Source organism: Drosophila mojavensis, unplaced genomic scaffold (genome assembly GCF_018153725.1).
Source record: "Drosophila mojavensis isolate 15081-1352.22 unplaced genomic scaffold, ASM1815372v1 contig_80, whole genome shotgun sequence".
NCBI lineage: Eukaryota > Metazoa > Arthropoda > Insecta > Diptera > Drosophilidae > Drosophila > Drosophila mojavensis.
In genome coordinates, this window is record NW_025318906.1 from 8,822,145 (window position 1) to 8,842,091 (window position 19,947).

At 38.9% G+C, this 19,947-nt stretch overlaps 3 protein-coding genes across 4 annotated transcripts; 1 reads left to right on the forward strand and 2 right to left on the reverse strand.

Annotated features, from left to right (window-relative positions):
• Window positions 1–7,253: 7,253 nt before the first annotated feature.
• On the reverse strand, window positions 7,254–14,786 carry LOC6579146 (maternal effect protein staufen). The gene is given in 10 exon segments (XM_044010518.1): window positions 7,254–7,862; window positions 7,933–8,378; window positions 8,440–8,643; window positions 8,706–10,074; window positions 10,138–11,044; window positions 11,840–11,891; window positions 13,290–13,323; window positions 13,325–13,373; window positions 13,556–13,789; window positions 14,358–14,786. Coding segments are annotated over 9 exon segments (3,438 nt in total). The 5' UTR covers window positions 13,750–13,789; window positions 14,358–14,786; the 3' UTR covers window positions 7,254–7,679.
• A 319-nt stretch (window positions 14,787–15,105) lies between these two features.
• Window positions 15,106–16,821, reverse strand: LOC6579147 (venom serine carboxypeptidase). Its single transcript, XM_002005008.4, has one exon. The coding sequence runs from the start codon at window positions 16,634–16,636 to the stop codon at window positions 15,224–15,226; it is 1,413 nt and encodes a 470-aa protein (XP_002005044.1). The 5' UTR covers window positions 16,637–16,821; the 3' UTR covers window positions 15,106–15,223.
• A 106-nt stretch (window positions 16,822–16,927) lies between these two features.
• Window positions 16,928–19,945, forward strand: LOC6579148 (peptidyl-alpha-hydroxyglycine alpha-amidating lyase 1). 2 transcript variants are annotated; one of them, XM_032730685.2, is made up of 6 exons: window positions 16,928–17,234; window positions 17,461–17,623; window positions 17,680–17,920; window positions 17,984–18,483; window positions 18,538–19,062; window positions 19,507–19,945. In XM_032730685.2, the coding sequence occupies exons 1-6, from the start codon at window positions 17,100–17,102 to the stop codon at window positions 19,668–19,670; spliced, it is 1,728 nt and encodes a 575-aa protein (XP_032586576.1). In that variant the 5' UTR covers window positions 16,928–17,099; the 3' UTR covers window positions 19,671–19,945. The 2 variants fall into 2 exon arrangements, with proteins under 2 accessions (XP_032586576.1, XP_002005045.1); XM_002005009.4 differs by having other exon boundaries at window positions 16,929–17,234; window positions 18,538–18,993.
• The last annotated feature ends 2 nt before the right edge of the window (window positions 19,946–19,947 follow it).

Consider the following 19,947-nt stretch of genomic DNA (forward strand, 5'->3'; position numbering starts at 1 on the left):
CAAACAAAAAATAGTTGTGTACATACATATTAGAAGTGTGCAAAAATTTGCAAATATAACTAATGTATGAGCATTGTAATTGCCCTGTATTTACTTATTTATTTTTATTTTTTTTAGGAACATTTTTTCTATGTATTTATTTTATGACGTTTGGAAGATAGCGAAGCCTCTAAAGTAGACAACTTTGCCCTATCCTTCAGTCTCTTTGCTTATCTATCTCTTTATCTATCTCTCTATCTATCTGTAGGTTCTTCTCAGTATATTTAATTAATATTCAAATTTAGCTAGGCTTAAAATCAAATTTGCTTTGTATAAGCACATCAGATCTATAAAGCTAAAATTCTACAATAGATTGAAAGAAAGGAAAATAAATGAGGATATACTAGACATTTATTTATTTATTATTATTATTATTATTTTATTAATTTTTTTTTTCAAATATTCATCTATCCATTCCCTTGCTTCTTCTCAGCCATATCCACTCCACTCATTTCATTATATCTTGAACACATTTAGAGCTGTGTCTACAAAACTCTGCAGTTCGACATAATTGGCCTACTTAGGCACGCCTATAGGTAGGCCTCAAAATGATCGCATGGCAAATTGATAAAGAGTTTTAAATCTATTTAATGTATTTTTGGAGCGTGAATGAGTATTATGCTATCAGTCGCGCGCAACGCAGCTAATTATATAATCTATTTCAATAGTAGAAGGTTTTTCTTTAAGTCCACTATAAAGCTGACCGCAGCATACGTAGCTACCCACTTAAACACATTTCCAGGGTATTATTTTGCTTGCATACAAATAAAAGCATTCACGTGATGCTTTAATATAAATGAGTTTTTTATTATTTTCCGTGGCATCCGTCAATCGTACACATAACTATAGATGGATAGATAGATCGATCGATTGATCGCTAGACATTCGTTTTTATGCAAAATACCTGTGTGAGAGAGACATACATATGTGCATGTATGTATGTATGTATGTATATAAATAATCGTTATGCAAGCACTTGTACCAAAACTTATTTCTCTATTTTCAGTTCGATATTGAAATTAATGATACTGTTGATTGTCTGCTAAATAAAAAAAAAAAAAAAGAAGTCTAGGAGCTGACTGAACTGGCTAGACCGCCTACCGAGTGAGCTAAGACTTTGCTGCTCTGTTCTCCATTCAAGTGCTTCACTGTACTTCAATTCAAAAGTAATCCAATTGTTGGCACTTCACACGTTTTTTAGGCATAATTCAAATCTATGCATACATATATACATATACATATATATTCGTATATACATAAATTGATCTTATTAATTATGCGAATGTGGGCGCGTTAATTTTTATTTTATTTGATTTTATTTATTCAAAGTTTATTTTCTCTTTCTGCTTATTGTAATTCGCTTCCTGCATGCGTTTCATAATTATAGTGTTTATTATATATTTAAGCGCACTAATTATTCAAATTTCAGAAGACGACGAAGAAGAAGAAATTAATGTATAGGCAATTTATAAAATAAACATAGTTAAAATGTAGCTACGCTAACTTAATCAAAGATTATTCACTTCATTATTTCTTTATTGTTGTATTTTATTTATTTTATTTTTTTTTTTTTTTCATGAACAATTTCGGATTTTTCGCTTTAAAGTTGACCTTTAAAACAAGACTTTTTTTTGCTATTAATTAAATTAAAAATAAAACACAGAAAACTTCCAACTTAACATGGAAGTAAAGAAGATGAATTATTTTTTTGGAATTTGGAAAACATGTAAAACGCTATGAAACGAGGGTCGCCCGAGACATTTAAGCAAGCAAACAGACAAAAAGGAAACATAGACACGCACCAGAAACAACTATGCAATCGAGTCAATCATTGGGCAAGCTAACCAACATCCAAACAGCATCCAAATTACGTACAGAAATGCAAATGTGAACACATTAGGCAAACTGCTACTGGCTAAAGGCAAATTCAAGCAATATCAAATTGAGATAAATAATTCATATTCTGGCCATGCACACACGCACGCACAGCATTCAACGGGGTAAAAGAGAGAGAGAGAGAGAGAAATCGGGAGAGATGTGGAAAGATCTGGACGGAATGTCGAAATACTCTGCTCGTCGGAATACTCTAGATTAATATTTTATTATTTTTATAAATATAACTATTATTCATATTACTAACTATTATTCATATTATTTTATTTCGTTTTTTTTTTTAGGTAAATTTTCCTATTGAGGAATTGACTTACTTCTACAGCTTATCTCGAATTGATGCGAAAAGTGTGTCAAGAGTTTTTAGGGTATACCCTACCCTAAGCTGATACGGTAAAAAATATATTAAGTGCATCTATGGTATATACTATGATGAAAAATATATGTATTTGTTCTATACTCTACTACCATATACCCTTTATATATATACCCTTTATACATTTAATATCCTATCCACCTTTGGTTTTTTCAATAGTTTCCTTAAGTTTAAGTTTCCATATGCCAGAATATCTTAATGATATAGTGCTAATGAGAAGTGAGTGGCACATCAACTTGCTGTCAATCACATCTTTCATCTAAACCTAATGTGTCCTCCCACCAATCCTGACAAGCTTCATCTACAATGCCTAATACCCTCAGCAGGTGGCTCTAGCTGGCGGCTCATTAAACATGATTAAAAGAAATTTGAGCGCATGCAGCTCCACAAAATGATGATGATTCGCGTCACGCCAGTCCAAAAACTGATCCAATACAGAAATGCAGCCGCACGCAGCTGAGCTAAATTATCAAGACTTATTATCAAACGATTACAACCGATAGGCATTCCATAGCCCGACACAGACGGATGGGCATGTGCTTCTAAATGCTTGTCAAAGCCCCAAATTATCAGTAGACAAATAGCTTTAAGCCAGACATGCAGATAAATCAAAATCCGAACCTAAATCAAAATCCCAAAATTAGCCAAAGCGCGCATCAACAAAAATGTTATAATCGAAAGAGAAGAAGAAGACGAAGAAGCGCATCAAAAAGAAATGTATAAATATTCCAGTTTGTGGTAGAAAAAAGTTTCACTTTCATTTGGCTAACGCCTTAAAATTTTCTGCTTGAAATTTAAGAGATGAAAAAAAAAAAAAAAAACACTCAAATTCCCATTTTATATAACAAACAACAAAAATATATAAAAATCTATATTTATATGTAGACGATGCATCAAAAATGTGGCTTAAATTCATAGTTAGCATTTGGTTTTTAATTACAACAAGTTCAACTTCCATTTCCGCACCAGAAAAAATTCCAAAAACCCAAAAACTCGCAACTAAAACCGAAACCAAAACCAAAAACCCAATTCCCGCGCATGCTAACAAATCCAAATGCCTATTACATCATATAGAGTTATATACACATATGTGTGTATGTTTGTGTGTGTGTGTGTGTGTGTGTGTGTGTGTGTGTGGGTATGCGATTACTAATGTCTTTGCCGGCGCTGACAAACACATGTTAATTTCTCGTGTCGTATCTTTTACGTCTTTCACATCTTTCATTCCTCCGCCGTATTATTGATTTCTTTTGGCGAAAAAGAAAAAAAAAAAAATAAACATACAAATTTCATAATCACACGTTGTAGCTTGGCGTTGCCGGCTCCGGATTATTATCAGCGCCATAAATTAATCACGCACACGCACACTGACACGCATACTCTCCACACTCACACACACACACATACACGGACAGGGAGAGCATTTAGCCGGCTGCGCATCTGTGCAGTCGCTTCGCATATGCAAATGCGCGGGCAGCGCTTTGATTTTGATTTTTGATTTTTTTTTTTTTTTTTTTTTCATTTCATTTTTTAGCCGGGTTTCCGATTTGTTGTTGGAAGCTGGAGCAGTGCAGAGATCCCATTGGCTTGGCTGCGCGGCTAGCATGTGCATATGGGCCAAGATAAAGGCATTTATTTAAGTTTATGTTTTTATTATGCATTTGGCCACCAAACAACAATTTCTTGTATTTTAATCGCTAGCCAAAATACAAAATGCCAGCGGAGAAAGTGAAACAACGAGCATGAGGCGCTGCAAGAGGCGCGCCTACTTCCACATTTAGTTGCAATCGATCAGATCGGAGCGCCGTAACAGGGGCCAAGCCCCAGCGACGCAATGGGTATTACTGGATATCTGGAACAAATATGTTTATTTGCTGAAATATATTCAAAAGATAGAAAAACAATATGTATTGTAATATTAATGGATCTGAATACATTTTGATGGTGTAAGCGATATCACAGACATCACTGGCTCAATAGGGTCTAGAGTGGTTTATTATTTGATGAGCAGACATTTTTAAGCTTGATTCATTTTATTTAAGCCATTTTTTTTTTTTAAAGAATATTTTTAAAAATTTGAGGAAGTTGGAATGGTTATCTTCGAAAAATATGAATATATAAAAATCATTTCATATAAATTATTAATATTCCTTTTGTCTTACATTATCCTTAATATTCTTAAGAATCCAATCTTAAGAGCTTACCTTTCTCTTTGCGTCCTCTCTCCTCTCACTCACTCTCTCTCTCTCTCTCTCTTTTCCTTCCTCTCTCTTTCTTTTATTCTCTCTCTCTTTCTCTGCCCGATAACAACGCCAATTAAAATATTTTCGATATTAGTCATAGCAATCAGATAATCTTTATAATCTATATCGCAGCCAATAAGCATATCAATTATGGAAAACGTTTCGACGTTCAACGTTTAGTTTCAAAATTGTGAAATGTTTGTCAAATTAAGATGCGTTAATTGTTCGCCCCCTTTCACCTCTCTCACTATCTCTTTGTTCAGCCTTATGCGTGTTCGAGCTGTCACCAAATTTGATTGTGAATTTAGAAATAATTTTCACTAATTTTTATTATCAATTATATAAGTCTGATTTTTTATGGCTTATATTAAGAGGTGCCATAAATTCAAGACTTTGCAGTTTATAAATCAGCAGATTTTTATAAATACATTCCACAAAAAAGCCCCAACAAAACAAAAAATTGAGTCAGTATAAAAGTTTTATGGTTTAGCTTGAATAAAAAACAATAATAAAAAAAAAAAAATAATAGAATTTCATTCACAACTGGATAAGTTTGTTGTTTGAGTTTTTTCCAACTAGTTTAAGAATTTTGTATAAATATATTTTATTATTAAATTAATTTATATATAATTAATTATTATATATATATATTCTTTTTCCATCTTCTACCCATATATTCATTATAAAAAGACAGCTCCATTAAAATCAAAGACAGTTTTCAACTTTATTTGAATGTTTATTACAAGTATTACATTTTACATATAATCATATAGTTTGTAATTTCTTTTAGGTATTTCTTTTCGCACAAAAGACAAGACTTTTTTCCTTTTAGCACTAACACTTCTTGTTGTTCCTCTTCTCACCGTCTTCTTCTTCTTTTTCTATTTTTTATTGTTTTTCTTGTTGCTTAAAAGTTAATAAATGTAGATTAGCTGTACTCACAACTTTTTGTTTTTCGTTTTTGTTTTGTTTTTTTTTTGTATTTGGTCTTAATGAACAGATTAGTTGGTTTCCTTCATTATAAATAGAGTTGTACAATATTATATTATATATTATATTATTATACTACTTATTAATTTTTTGTGAAGATTTTGCAAGAATTTTCGTTAAAGTTTTAGTTTTTTTTTTTTTTTTTTTTTTAATTTAGTATGTTCCTTTTAATTTTGCAAAATCTTCTAACAAATTGTGAGGGCAGTTGAGGAAGAGTGGGGTACGACGCATGCAAACAATGTGCATGATTTAAGATTTTGTTTGTATTATTTATTTTTATATTTAATATATATATTTAATTATCATTGATTTATGTGTCTGCGTTTGTTCATTATTTTTATGTTTTAATACTGGATGTGTTATTAAAATTGTTTATATAAATCGCTTAGACTTAAGACTCTTGTTTTTAATTATTATTTCATACGATTTTTGCCATATATATTTTTCTTCTTGTTATTTAGTTTTTTTTTTTTTTTTTTTTTTTTAATTATTCGTTTCATTTGGGTTTTTAGTTAAAGCATGCACATTGTTGCGAGACGAGAATTGTTTTTCACAAAATACAATTTGACATAATGCAACTTAACGCTTAATCTGTGCTGTTTACTGGGCAAATTAATAAAGTCATTAAAAACTATTGTACAAAGAATTTCGTTTCATAACATGCGAATATATCAACTGTTTGTGTCTGTGTGTGTGTGTTTTTTTTATAATAAAGTATAGAATTGTTGTGTGATAAAACATAAGTTAAACAATAACCAAACTGGGTGAACATTTAAACAACACGCTATTCATAAAGATGCTCAGCTTTTTGTAAGCCAAATGCCAAAACGAATAAAAACTGAGCATTTACAAAATGGTTTTTAAACATTTAATTATAATAATTAACGATTATGTAAATTGTATTTTCTTCATTATCAACTACAAGCCAACAATTTACGCCACAATTGGCCACAATTCACAGCAATGCCATACATTCGGTTGCCACAAATTGTGGCACTCAATTGGGCTGCCACAAATTTCAAGCTTCCAATTTGCAATTCACAAAATAATGATCATGATAATGAGCATCGGAATTTGTGAGTGCAAAAGTTAGCAAGAAATTTGTTTAGCTGCACAATTAGTTGCTTGATCGTTGTAATTGTTCAGGCTTACACATATATATATTTTGTTTCATTTATATATATAGTATTATTAATAATAGTATTATATAGATTCATTATTCGACGAGTTCCATCATACATTTTTACCACAAGCAGCAGCAGTTCTTATGCTCCCTTTACTGGCTTTGAAAAAATAAATGAAAAATTTTCACAAGCGTGTGCAGTTTACAAATTTTGTTTTTTCTAGTTTTTCTTTTTTGTTTGTTTTTTTTTTTTTTTTTTTTTTTTTTGTTTAATTATGTGGCAAACAAATTTTTGTATTTATTTTTTGAAAGCACTGCATAAGCCTCTCAACAGCCGCATGCAGTTAATAAATATTTAGCTTTGTTTAATACAATTTGTTCATCAATTCAATTCAAGTGCCTAATGAGCGTTCATCTTAAATATATATAAATATATTTAATTTATAGTGTGTGTGTGTGTGTATGCTGCAATATTGTACATTTTAATTGATAATTTATTTAGCTCTGTTTATGTTTAGTTGTAGCTCTCATTTTTTGTTTTCAGTTTCAGTTTCGGTTTTCTGTTCAATAACATTTTTAAACAACAAATAAATTAAATATAATATAGCTGCAGTTTATGCAGCCTGCGCATTGTATTTATATAAAACAAATATTCAAATAAACAATGCACATTGCGCACACTTGCACATAAATAAATAAATAGGTATTAACTAATAATTTACTATTTCAAAAATTACTGTTTCTTGCTTTGATTTCCTTTCGTTTTTGTTTTTCTTGCATACTTTGCTCTTTGATCTTCTTCTTTTTCATTCTTGCACACAGCGTTTGTTTATTTTTTTTTTTTTCTGTTTTTTCTTTCTCTACTCTTCTTTCACGTTTTACTTAGTTTTTCATTTTTTCAGGTTTGATTTGTGGACGGGTGATTTTTTTTTTTTTTTTTTTTTTTTTTGCATTTTTCTCTTTGCTTTTTAGCAATAAAAATAAAAAGAATACATAAATTGCAGTTGATTAGTTTGGCTTATTTCTTGGCATTATTCAGGCCCAGTTCGCTTAAGATTTTGAGTGCATTGCGTGCGGCTGCATTCTGTGACTCCTCACAGCTCGTGCCCACGCCATGGCAGATCTGCGGCGGCGTTGTCGACAGCGTGACAATGGTTAGAAACTCATTATGATTACCCTTGGGATAGTCCGAAAAGTTGACCTGTCACAGAGAGAAAGAGAGAGGCGTTAGTTACACCCTAGAGCTATATATTTCAACTGCAGCTAGTCACCTCGAAATCCAATAATTTACTAAGATATATGAGCTGCTCTTTCATATGCACACCACCGCCGCTGCCACTGCCGCCGCCACCGCCACTGCCTGCACCACCGCCAGCATTGTTGTTGCCGTCGCCACCACCGCCGCTGGCATTGCTGCTGGCTCCGGGCGCATTACTGCTGTTGCTGCTGACGCCGCTCGTATTGCTGCCCGTCGAGGTGTTCAGGCTGCTCTCATTGGCCGCCTCATGGGCATGAGACTCATTGCTGCTGTTGCTGTTGTTGCTGTTGTTGTTGTTGTTGTTGCTGTTGTTGTTACTATTATTAATATTTGTGTGGCTGTTGCTGTTGTGAGTGCTCTTATCCCCTGCAGCTGGTGCAGCCTCTGCTTTGGCCTGCTTCTCCTTAGCTGTCTCCATGTTGGCTTTGACCACAACCACCGCATCTTTCTTCTTCGCTGCTGCGTGAAAGTGAAATTAAGTAAGAGCGTAAATCCACATCCACACGAAATATTCACTTACGTTTCTTGTTTTGGCGTAGTATTAGAATGCCGGGCACAGGACCCGCAGGCGTTGAGACCATGGGCACCTCGAGGCCGACAGTTGGCTCCATAGTGAGCGCAGCTGCCGGCACAGCCGCCGTTGCAACTGTCGGCACATTATGGTCCACGACATGCTCCATCTCCCCAACGCTGTGCTCCGTACCCTCCAGCAATTCCAGCAGGGCTACATATATAAGAGAGGTGGCATTAGCATACGTCATGCATTTCTAATCAACTTTAACTCACCCTGGGCGGAGTTACGTTTGGCCTGCTTTTTGCTGTTGCCCGTGCCGCGCGCTGTGCGTCCGCTGGCCGAGACCTCCATGACGAATTCACGCCGCCTGCACGACTCGTTGCCATTCTTGGCAATCAGCTCAAAGATGGGCTCCTTCTCCTTGCGCGTCTGCTGCAGTTGTATGAGCTTCGTGATGGGATTCTCGGCATCATCCTGGTCGGCCGTTGACTTCTCCTTTTGATGTGCACTCAAGCGCTTGCGTCGCTCTGGCTTGGCGAGCGGTGTGACGGCGGCAGCTGTCATGCCTGTGGCAGCTGCCGCCGCTGCCGCACCGCCCTTGCCGGGCGTTTTCACTTTGATGCGCTTCATGGGCGTCTGTTTGGTGGGCGTGAGCGGCGGCAATTTCTGCAGCTCGGCTAGCATCTTTTCCGCCGCACGCTTCTTCGATATTTTCTTGCCATTGCCCTCGCCCTCGCTCACAATGGAGCCCACGATGCAGGCCGTGATGAAGTTCTTCATGTGCGCCGGGCCCTCCTCGCGCAGCACCTTGAAATGCACCGTCATGTTGCGCCTGATGCCGATCTCGTGCACCTGCGATATGGGCGATTTCTTGTCGCCCTCATCCATGGAATCGTCCAGCGCCTCCTCTGTTGCGCTATTCACCTGCGTCTTGAGCACTTGCAGCGCCCTCGCCGCCGCATCGTGCTTGGCCTGCTGCAGTGTCCGGCCCACTCCCACGAACTTCTGCTTGCCCACGAACAGGGTTATCTTGCTCGGGGTCACGGGCAGGGCGGGCGCATAGGGCCCATGCGGCCCGGCCAGCATATGCGGCCCCAGCGCCGGGGCCAAAGTAAAGCGTGACTGATATTTCGGCGCATACGGGCGCTGATGGCCGTAGATGGCGCGTTGCGTCTGCATCGCCACATGATGCGGATGCATGGGCGGTGCTGGCAACACGTAGCTGCCGTTGGCATTGCGGCGCAGTGCGAATGGCGGCGGTGGCGGTGGCGGTAGACCAGGCGCCGGTGTAGGCAACAACGGTGTGGCATATTCGGGTGGTAGCATTTGCTCGGCAGGCGGCATTTGCGTCGGATCCAGCAGATAGTAGGTGCGCTGGCCCAGCTTCATGGCCAGCGCATTCAGCTCCACGGTGGGCGTGATGTGGGTGCGCGTGGAGCTGTTCTCATCGTTGCGACGTATCTTTGGTGGCGGATGCTTGTATTTGGTCTCCTCGATGGCCTTGGAGGCGGCCAAGTGCTGGGCTTTCTTGATTTTGAAACCATCTGCCGAGTACTCCTCCTCGCCCAGCTTCAAGGTGACTGTGAAGGTTTTGCAATGGGCCGGACCGCGCTCGCCCGTCAAGCGATACTGATGCGTGATCTGTGGGGCACACAGAGATGATATGAATATTTCTCAATATATTCAGAGGCTTTAGCTACTCACCTTGTTGTACCGGGCCAGCTCATTGACCAGACACATGGGCGTCTTGTCCTTGCCATTGCGCCCCGTACTGCCATCCTCATTGGAGAGCGTGCCAGCGGCATCCATATGCTCGGCGCTGCTGCTGCGATCGTCGGCCTGCGCTGCCGACGGCGCCGATGGCTCACAGCAATTGGGCGTCACGTCTGGCGCCAGTTCACAGATCTCCTCATTGGCCAGGACATGGTTATCGCTATTGCTGCCCCTGCCCACATTGCGCTGCGAGTGCTCTGCAGGAGCAGGAGCAGGAGCAGGAGCTGCCGCTGTCGCAGCAACTGCTGCTACTGGCTCTGTGGCTGAGCCGCACGCCTGGCCATTGATCTTGGCCGGACGATAGGTGTTCTGCAGAATGGTTTTCGATGAATGGGCATAGCTACTGCCGTTGCCACTCCCACTATTGCTGCCGTTGCCGTTGCTATTATTGTTGGCATTATTGCTGTACTTGGAGGGCTTGGCATTGCTCAGGTAGTAATGCGGCTGTTTGCCGCTCTGCAGCGCCGCCGGCGGCGGCTGTGTCGCATAGCTGCCCAAATGTGCCATGTGATGTGGCAGCTGGCCATAACCAAGCGCCGTTGGATGATTGAAGCCCTGTGGAGTTGCTGCTGGCGGCGGTGCTTGATTGCAATTTGCTAAATGGCCATTGCTGAGATGTTGATGTTGCTGTCGTATTTTTTGCATTTGATTGCTATTGTTGTTGTTCTTGTTGGCGTTGTTGTTGTTGTTGTTGTTACTGTTACTGTTGTTGTTGTTGTTGTGATATGCGGCATTCAATTGTGGCTGCTGCTGCTGCTGCTGTGCGAGGGCGTGATGATGCGGCTGATGATGTTGCTGCTGCTGCTGCTGTTGCTGATGATGATGATGATGATTCAGGCTGCAAGTGTGTGTAAAATGTAGTGGACTTTGATAAAAGAAACATCAGCATTTGCTAAATAGTCTTAACAATTCGCATCAATTGTTCACCATAATTTTGATATCGAAAATTCTGTTCCAACAATTTTCTACGGCTGCTATATTAATATTTACACTTGTCTATACCCTATAAAGAAACAATTCTTTAAATACTCGACGAATTTCTGTTTGGGTTCAGAAGACCCCGCTAAAAATTTAGCAACACCTGCAACTTCAAAACTGCACTAAAAACATTCAGGTGTATACAAAAGTTAAATTTACTGGAATTGTCTGACTTCTGAAAAAAAAATCGTTTGTGCACGAAATCTTATATTAATACAAAGCCTATGTGATGAATGTTTAATCTACAAATACAAGCAAACGAACAAAAGTAAGAAAACAATAAAGATTAATGAATTGAAATAATAAAAATTATGAAAATTCTATGAAATCATATTGCATAAAATAAATTTAAATCTCTAAAATATATTTTTGTAAATTAATAAATATTTGATAATTTAAATATAAACTGCTTAATACATTTATTCGTTAATCTGTGCCAAGTCTTAATAAATTCTAAAATATTTTTTTATAGAACTTTTTGGTTTCCTCTAACTATTCTAATCTTGTGAAATGATAAACTTGAACTGCTCGAGCGCACACAAAGTGCTGGGGCTAAGTACATAAAATGCTATATTGAGTGGCCATCGAAAACAAAAATAACAAAACAAAAAGAAAACACACGGTCAAAGGCAATACAGCGGTTCACCCTTTGCGCCATGGCCCTAGTTGTTGTTGTTGCTGCTGCTGCTGCTGCTGTTGTTGTTGTTGTTGTTGCAGCTACAGACAACAGCGGTAAGGCCTGAACAATGGCAAAAATCCCTAACAAAGCACAAAAGCCGCATTCTTTTACGCATCGTGTCATTTTTCGCCAACTGTCAGCTTCAATTGAGACGCACCTACCCAAAAGCTACATAGAGTTAAAGAGAGAGAAAGGGAGAGGAAGACAGAGAGAATGGGCTTACACATGGAAATCCGGCAAATCTGTGGATGACCACTTCTTGGCCAATAAACCTCTGTGTATTGGGCACTGGTCGAGTTAATTTGCAATTGTTAAATCTATTAAGAAATTATCACAGCGAGTTGAGCTTAAACAAAGCTGTTCAACTGAACTGCTGTGCTTTAATAAACAGGAAACGGAACTGAATGCATTTCATAATTGAATTATTTAAAAATATTGTGAAATTAGGCAGGATGTCAAACTTGCTGCAATATATCCAAATTTGTTTATAATTAATATTTTATAAAATTATCAGCACTTGTTCAGAAACTTTCTGATGGAACAGATAAGATGCTTGACACTTGGACAAATTCTCAACTTAGGCAGTTAATATATAAAACTAAAAGGAAGATTGCTTATTATAACATATCCTGCTATAATAAAAAGGAATTTCATATATCTTACTTGATTACAACTTGGCTCTCGACATGGTCTTTTACTTAAGTATTTAAAACAGGCTGCTTTATAGGAGTATTGGTTCCTTATACAATTTGAATTCTCTCTAAAAAATTAAAGCACTACACAAATATATGAACCCATTGAAAACGGGTAGTCAGGGAGTAATCATTTCTTTTTTTTTTTTTTTTCTCATAGAATTTTAGAAGAATTTAACAGTATTATGAAATTCCATTCGATTTCAGATAAACAGAGATAGCTTTTTACTTGACAGAACTTAAAGGTCTGAGGGTCTTCAAGAATGTTATAAAACAATACTCAAAGCAATGCTTATATATCAAAACTTTTCGCATGTTAATCAAATTGTCATTCGAATTCCATGTCACACTGCACTTCCACAACTGTTTCCCGAATTCATTGTTAAGCAAATGCGCTCTCTCACACTCACTATGAATAGGTTCGCCAGGTAATTGCTCACTTTGTAATGCAGTTATCAAGCATTTAGTTACTAATAGTGCTCGCATCATCACCTGACACAAGTCTTTTACATGCTTTAGCATAAAACAAAACGTTAGCTTCGAAACGTTCGCAGCGGATGCGAGACGAACAGCGACTGCAGAGCAACTGGCGGCGGGTCGATTAGGTTGAACTCTGAGCGAAACATCTGATCGTACAAAAGGCGACAAACTGAGCAAAAAATGAAATAAAAAAAGTAAAATGAGAGAAACTGGCGAATCCCAACGAACGTCAAGGATAATTGTAGCCTGCCGATGTTGTTGTTGTTGCTGTTGCTGCTGTCGCTGGAAAACCCGTTATCGAGCGGAAGTCATGCTGAGCGCTAAAGAACAAAGAGCCACTGAAATTATAATTTATGAGTTGAGAAAATGGGATGATGAGTCTCACAGGCGATTGTCAGTGACAGGAATTAACATAATTGCCGCAACGTACGTAAGAAAGAAGACCAAGAGCCTAGACAAGACGGCGTCTTTACCCAAATAAGCTAAGAGCATTGCCTCCATCATACATAGCATTCCTTACCGTCCATGTTCCCGTTGCGGTGGCGGCGGCTGCTGTTGTTGCTGCTGCTGCGGCTGCGGTTGTTGCTGTTGTTCTGGTGCAGTTGCTATTAGTGTGCTCAACATTTGTTGCTCCATGGTGGGAAACGGCATCGCCAGATGACTGTGATGCCGTAAATGTGGAGCTGCCCGAGTCGCATGCACATGATGCTGCATGATCCTGCTTGATCCTCCTTCAGTTGTTGCCGCTGCACAGCTGCAATGGTTGGTAAAGAGCGCGTTAACACAATGCAAATATTTTTATTGGCAACACAATGCAAACAAATGGTGTCTCTTTGTCTTGCAATTGTGCGTGGAGTTTTTAGCAACATGTAAACTGCAATTTAAAATGCAATGCAGCAGCGCAAGAAGTAGAAGTAGAAGTAGCAGTAAAAGTAGAAGGAGAGGGATACAAAGACGCAGAGCGGAGCGAGACAAGGCGACGTGCCTAAATCAAATTGTGACAGGCAGAAGGAAGAAGGGGCGCATTGCAACCACCGAAAGGGAGTTAAGCATTTCGCTGCATGCACCCTACCAATTGCCCATATATACCATATATCTAAATGTCTTGTTGCACTTTTCTAGTTTCTTACATTGTGGTTGTTTTTGCTGTTGAAATTCGATAAAATGCAGCTGCAATTTGATCAAATCAGGTTCTCGCTCGCTCGTTCGCTCGGCACATTCTGCCGTCCATTGGCCCCCGTTAAACTACGCCACTGTCGCATATGTTATAACAGTTTCAATTTTTGTTGTTGGTACATTCTGTATTGATGCCGCGCACTCACCTTTAAAGTCTTCGCAATGTATTTTCGTACTTTAGTTTGCATTCACCAGGGCAATTGCAGCTATAGGGTATGCACATTAGCTGTACATGTGAAACTTATTCAACAGCAACGGCAGAGGCGCATGTGACGCTGACAAATAACAACAAATAGCACAACGACGACGACGACCTCTTGCTTAGCTGCGTGCCTTGAGAGGTTTTTATTTTATTTATTCTAGGCTTTTTGTTTTGTATTTGCTTTTCGTTTTTTTCTTTTTGCGATTTAATGACACTTTAGAACTATTTTAACACTTAAATTAAGTTGATGAACGTTTAAAGCTATGTTTTAGCTTTAAGTTTGTATTATTATTGTTAAATATTATAATTTATTAACGTGCGGCAGCAATTTGCACTGTGGCTGCGGATGAAACTCGAAAAATAATAATGACATTTAGGCAAAGCGGGAAGCGGGGTGCTTGTGTGTGTTGAGCATTTCAGTGTTTCAAAACGAGGCTATTTAGTGTTGCACGACGCAGTCAACTAACAGTACCAATTTGAGTAACGTGATAAATGTTAACAGTTTTGAGTATTGCCGGTAAGCGGTTTTTAAAAATACAAAAATAAATGGAATTGAAAAAAAAAATAGTTAAATTGGCATATATTTTGCTGATAAGATCGCTTGGGATCATAATTAATATATTCTATACTTAGAAATAAAATTAAAATTAAGATAACACCAGTATAGATATTTAAATGAAGACAAAAAAATCTTTGGATATTCATGACTTTAATTAAATAAAAATAGTACAAAGTTTTACAAAACTTATATAAAATTTAAAAATAGTAATTGAGCTAAATAGCATTTACCAGGTGTAAATAGTTTAAAATTTAATCACTGTTGTGAGTCACGTGATTGATCAACTCGTACACCCACTTGGGCTGGTCCAACGGAGTCAGGTGTCCAGCATTCCTAACTAATACCTCAATTAAATTGCCAGCTTGCTTGATATAGCCCGCTATTTCTCCATCGACCCTCCAGATTCGACGAGGGGCTTTTTTATATTCATCGGTGCATGGGAAGTTCAGCTTATTCAAAAAATTTCGGATTAATGGGTAAGGCACTATAATATCCAATTGCCCAGCGTATATGCAGACAGTGTAGTGGTGCAACAGCTCCTCTATCCAAGGTGCCACAGTATCCATCATATCCTTCTTCATGAACCCCTTCACCTTCTCGATACCATTAAAGGCCTTGCTGCCCACATGAATAGCACGACGATTGACGTTTCTCTGAACGAATCGGGCAAGTGGTGCAATAAAATCCTCATCCTGACTTTGCAAATAGTTGTAATACCAATCGAATCCCGTCAAGTTCTTGAATAGCGAACTCCTTGGCAGATTGCCCAGAATTAGGGAGTCGAATATATCAGCAGCACAGTCCATATCCCCACGCGTAATGCAATCCTCTCCAGCAGCTTCGGCGAGATGGAATTCCGCCAAGCCATTCTCATCGATGAGTCCCAATTGATACAGATAATCGCCATATTTTAGCTGATTCAAAGGATCTGAGAGACCATTGCCAATGATCATACCTTTCAGCGGTATATTATCCTGGTGATCCTCACATGCTTGAGCCTGATGGATATGATAGGCTAACGCAGGCACATATTTGCCAGCGTAGGACTCGCCAGTAACCCAGAAACCCGGCGAATTGCTCCAGTCGAATAATTTGTAGAGCTGGACTATTGCCTCATAAAGATTTTCGCCCACATCGTGTTCATTTCGTGCATATCCTTTATCGTCATCGGTAAAGCTAAAACCGGTGCCCACAGGATTATCTATGAAGATGACATTGTGTGTGGTAGTCCAGCTATATTTTCGCTTCTGCAGTTTTTTTTTATTGACTACCCTAAATGGACCATTCTCTAGAAAGAGTCCAATCAACGAGGAGGCACCAGGACCTCCTTGAAGCCACAACAAAACAGGTGCATTATCCGCATCCTGCTCAGCAGGAAAATACCAAAAGAATAAACTGGAATTGTAAGCCTCATCCACGGTCAAATATCCCGCATAACTTTCGACTCTAAGAAACTGTTTTCCTACAACGCGTGCCATCTTCCGCACCTCTTCCTTGGGCAGTGATTTATTATTCAAGAGAGGCGTTAGAAACAAAGGATCGCCGGGATCAGTGTCATGCCTGAAGCTATTGAGTTGTGAAACCGCTGCAATAAAGCTACATTCGCTGTCAAACACAACAGCTGCTATTATTAATAAAAATATAAAGCTATTTACAAGTTTCATTGTAAATGTATGATATTTTCGTGTTTGCAGCAACTGCGATTTACAGCGCTTCTGATCTGTGTGTTTGCACTGTTAGTCACGGGAGCTTCAATTACTTTTTATATTCTTTTTTTTTTTTTTTCTATTACTTGAATTTTTGAAGTAATTCAAATGTTACCTGCTTCTAATAATTTTACTGACTAAATAAAAATGATATATTGAACCGTTTTTATACACACTTAAAAACGATACTTGTGTACACTTTCGATACATATCGTTAGACTGACCATATATTTGTCCAATTTTAGCTGGTCACTTTTACCAGCTGTTCGAACAATCAACCAGTTAAAATGGCTGCTGCAACCACATAAATCAGTTATTTCCAAAACGTATTGAGAATTATAGTGCGTGTATAGCGCAGGAATTGACGCTTAGCCTAAGCAGTTCGCCAACAACGATCAACATTCCAATTCACGCGCAAACAATGACGCGCTTCAACAAAAAAAACGACATTCTCAGCTATAACAATTGTGCGCGTAGCTGTTACAATTATCTGGCGTTAATTGGCGTCCTTTTGTGCTGTGGTTGTCCGTTGACAGCATCCATTGCTGTAACCGAGGTAAATTGCATGTTAATCACAATAATAGTTCATTAGCTGCATGTTAAATAAAATAACATATGTTTTGATTTTGTTTTGTGACGTCACACGCTGACACTGACACTGACATGTGCCCATATGTGTGAGAGTGCGTGGGTGTGTGTGTGTACATGACTGCTTTGAATAATTTATGCAACCGTGGCAAAATTTGAAATCGAAACCTAAAAACAGTCTAATCTTTTCACAGAATGTCGATAATCAACGTTATCTACAAAATGGGCCCATTGGGAGCAACAACGACCGACTGCACCAAATGCTGAAAGGTGTCGGTGCAGCTGAGCCAAATTGGCCGCAGCGTGCCAAGCAGGAAGTTACCGACGTAAAGACAGAGATGGCCAAACTGAATACAAGTGAGTAAGCTACAAAGCTGTTTTATAGTTTAGCTGTACCTGTTCTTAATTTTCAGCTTACGTCTACCAGAACGCCTGGCCAGCGAATAATGTGAAACTGGGCGCCGTCACTGCTGTTAGCTTTGATAAGGCCGGCAATGTGGTCATATTTCATAGGGTCGATCGAATTTGGAGCCAGACAACGTTTAACAATTCCAACGTATATCAGGAGCGCAACATGGGACCCATTAGGGAGAACACTGTGCTCGGTCTAGAGCCCGAGTCGGGCAAAGTACTTTATTCATGGGGTAAAAATTTGTAAGTTCCCAAAATTTACCACCATTTGCTGTTGTTTTTCATGTATGCCTTTTGTTCGTACAGCTTTTACATGCCCCATGGTTTGAGCATTGATCCCGAGGATAATGTCTGGGTAACAGATGTGGCCATGCATCAGGTATTCAAGTTCCCACCACGAGGCGCAGGAGGCAAACCATTGCTTACCCTCGGCTCTGCTTTTCATCCTGGCATTAGGAAGAAATTCTGTAAGCCTACCGCGGTGGCTGTGTTGAATAATGGAGATTTCTTTGTGGCGGATGGCTACTGTAATGCACGTATTATCAAATATTCAAAGCAGGGCGAACAGATCCTAGTCTGGGGACAAAACTCCTTTGCTGGCTTCTCCTACGATGTAGCGCCACCCAATTTCTTCGCCATTCCGCATGCATTGACGCTGGTGCCCGAACTGGAGCTGCTGTGCGCAGCAGATCGTGAAAATGGACGCGTGCAATGCTTCTACTCAAACAATGGGACATTCCATTCGCAATACCACAATCCACTCATTGGCGATCGTCTGTTCAGCATGGCCTATACACCTGCTGCAGGTGAGACTTGTCTTAACATGCGCTGAATATTGTTAATGTGAATTCGTTTGCTAGGCGGAGAGCTGGTGATTGTTAATGGGCCCACCGCCGAACTGGGCGTGGCACCAACGGACTCCAACGAAGTGTATGGCTTTGTGATGAGCATGCGCAACAAGCAGCTGATCTCCAAGTTCGGTCCGAACAATCTGCAATTCGAGAATCCACACGATGTGGCCGTCACCGAAGATGGCAATTGCATCTATGTGGCTGAACTGAACCCCATGCGTATTCACAAATTTGTGCACAAATCCATTGCGAAGCCTTTGTCCCTGTCTGCTGTGAAGATCATTAGCAGCGCTCAAAGCGAGCCAGCAATAGCAACAAATACGTCGGAAACAATGAACAATATTGATCAAACGCAAACAGCGCATCATCCCAGTGGCAAGGCGATAATGGTGGCATCAATGATGCTCCTGTTCGCTGGCTCAACATTTGCGTTGGCGCTGATTATGGCGCGCCGTCGCAAACGAGGTAATCAAGCGATCAGCTCAATGCCGCCCAGTGATTTGGTCTATCGCCAGCTGGCAGCATCCAATCAAAGTCTGTGCTAACCAATATCATATATGTTCCAGTTCCATTTTGTAGTTGTGTGTAAAAATGTAATTGTTTATTATAAGTTGATTTGTCGTGATCTTTACTTTGCCTTCATCAGCTGGAACTTGCTCCAACACGAATCTCATTTTGTAATCTCCTTTACTTACTCTATAAACAAACATACATCAATATATTTTTATACAAAATACATATACACATAAATTTATACGTATGTAAGAAATAATCTCTATTCTTAAATGTCTTTTGTTTACCTTGTATTGATTTCTTTGATATTGCAGCGAATGAAATTGATGCAAAGTCAAATGCTGCTGCATGAATGATCGTAAGAGCTGCATGGCGTGTACATACATATATATATATATCCATGTTCTCTGTGTTTGTAACACTTTTATTACTTGATTTTACCTGTTCAATTTTGTGATTCAACAGGTTGCCTGCCCTTTGGCACACACAACCGCCGTCATGCCTGGGAGAAGACGGAGGGCTTTAAGCTGGGCGGCCTGCTCGACCGGAACGGGTTCGAGAAGCTCGATCAGAATGCCAGCGATGAGGAGCAGGAGCATGAAACGACATCACTCTCACAGTACGCCTAGTTTCTACACACACACACACACACCTGGACCAAGAGACTTATCTATTTTGTAAAGCTAACTAAGCGTCATTCATATAGTTCTAGTTCTAAATACCTCAGTGAATTTATTTGATATATGTATTATTTATTTTATTTACTATGTGCATTCCTTTTTCAACCATTCCATATTTTCTACTCTTGCCAAAATTGCTTTAACTACACATTATATAATTAATATACATCATTTATGTGCAATTATTAAAAGAAATATATATATTATACATATATTTAAACAAATG

Coding starts and splice junctions, on each gene's coding strand:
- LOC6579147 (XM_002005008.4), bottom strand. CDS start 16,636: ATGAAACTTGTAAATAGCTTTATATTTTTATTAATAATAGCAGCTGTT.
- LOC6579148 (XM_032730685.2), top strand. CDS start 17,100: ATGACGCGCTTCAACAAAAAAAACGACATTCTCAGCTATAACAATTGT. Junction 17,235..17,460: donor CATCCATTGCTGTAACCGAG/GTAAATTGCATG, acceptor ATCTTTTCACAG/AATGTCGATAATCAACGTTA. Junction 18,484..18,537: donor GGCCTATACACCTGCTGCAG/GTGAGACTTGTC, acceptor TTCGTTTGCTAG/GCGGAGAGCTGGTGATTGTT.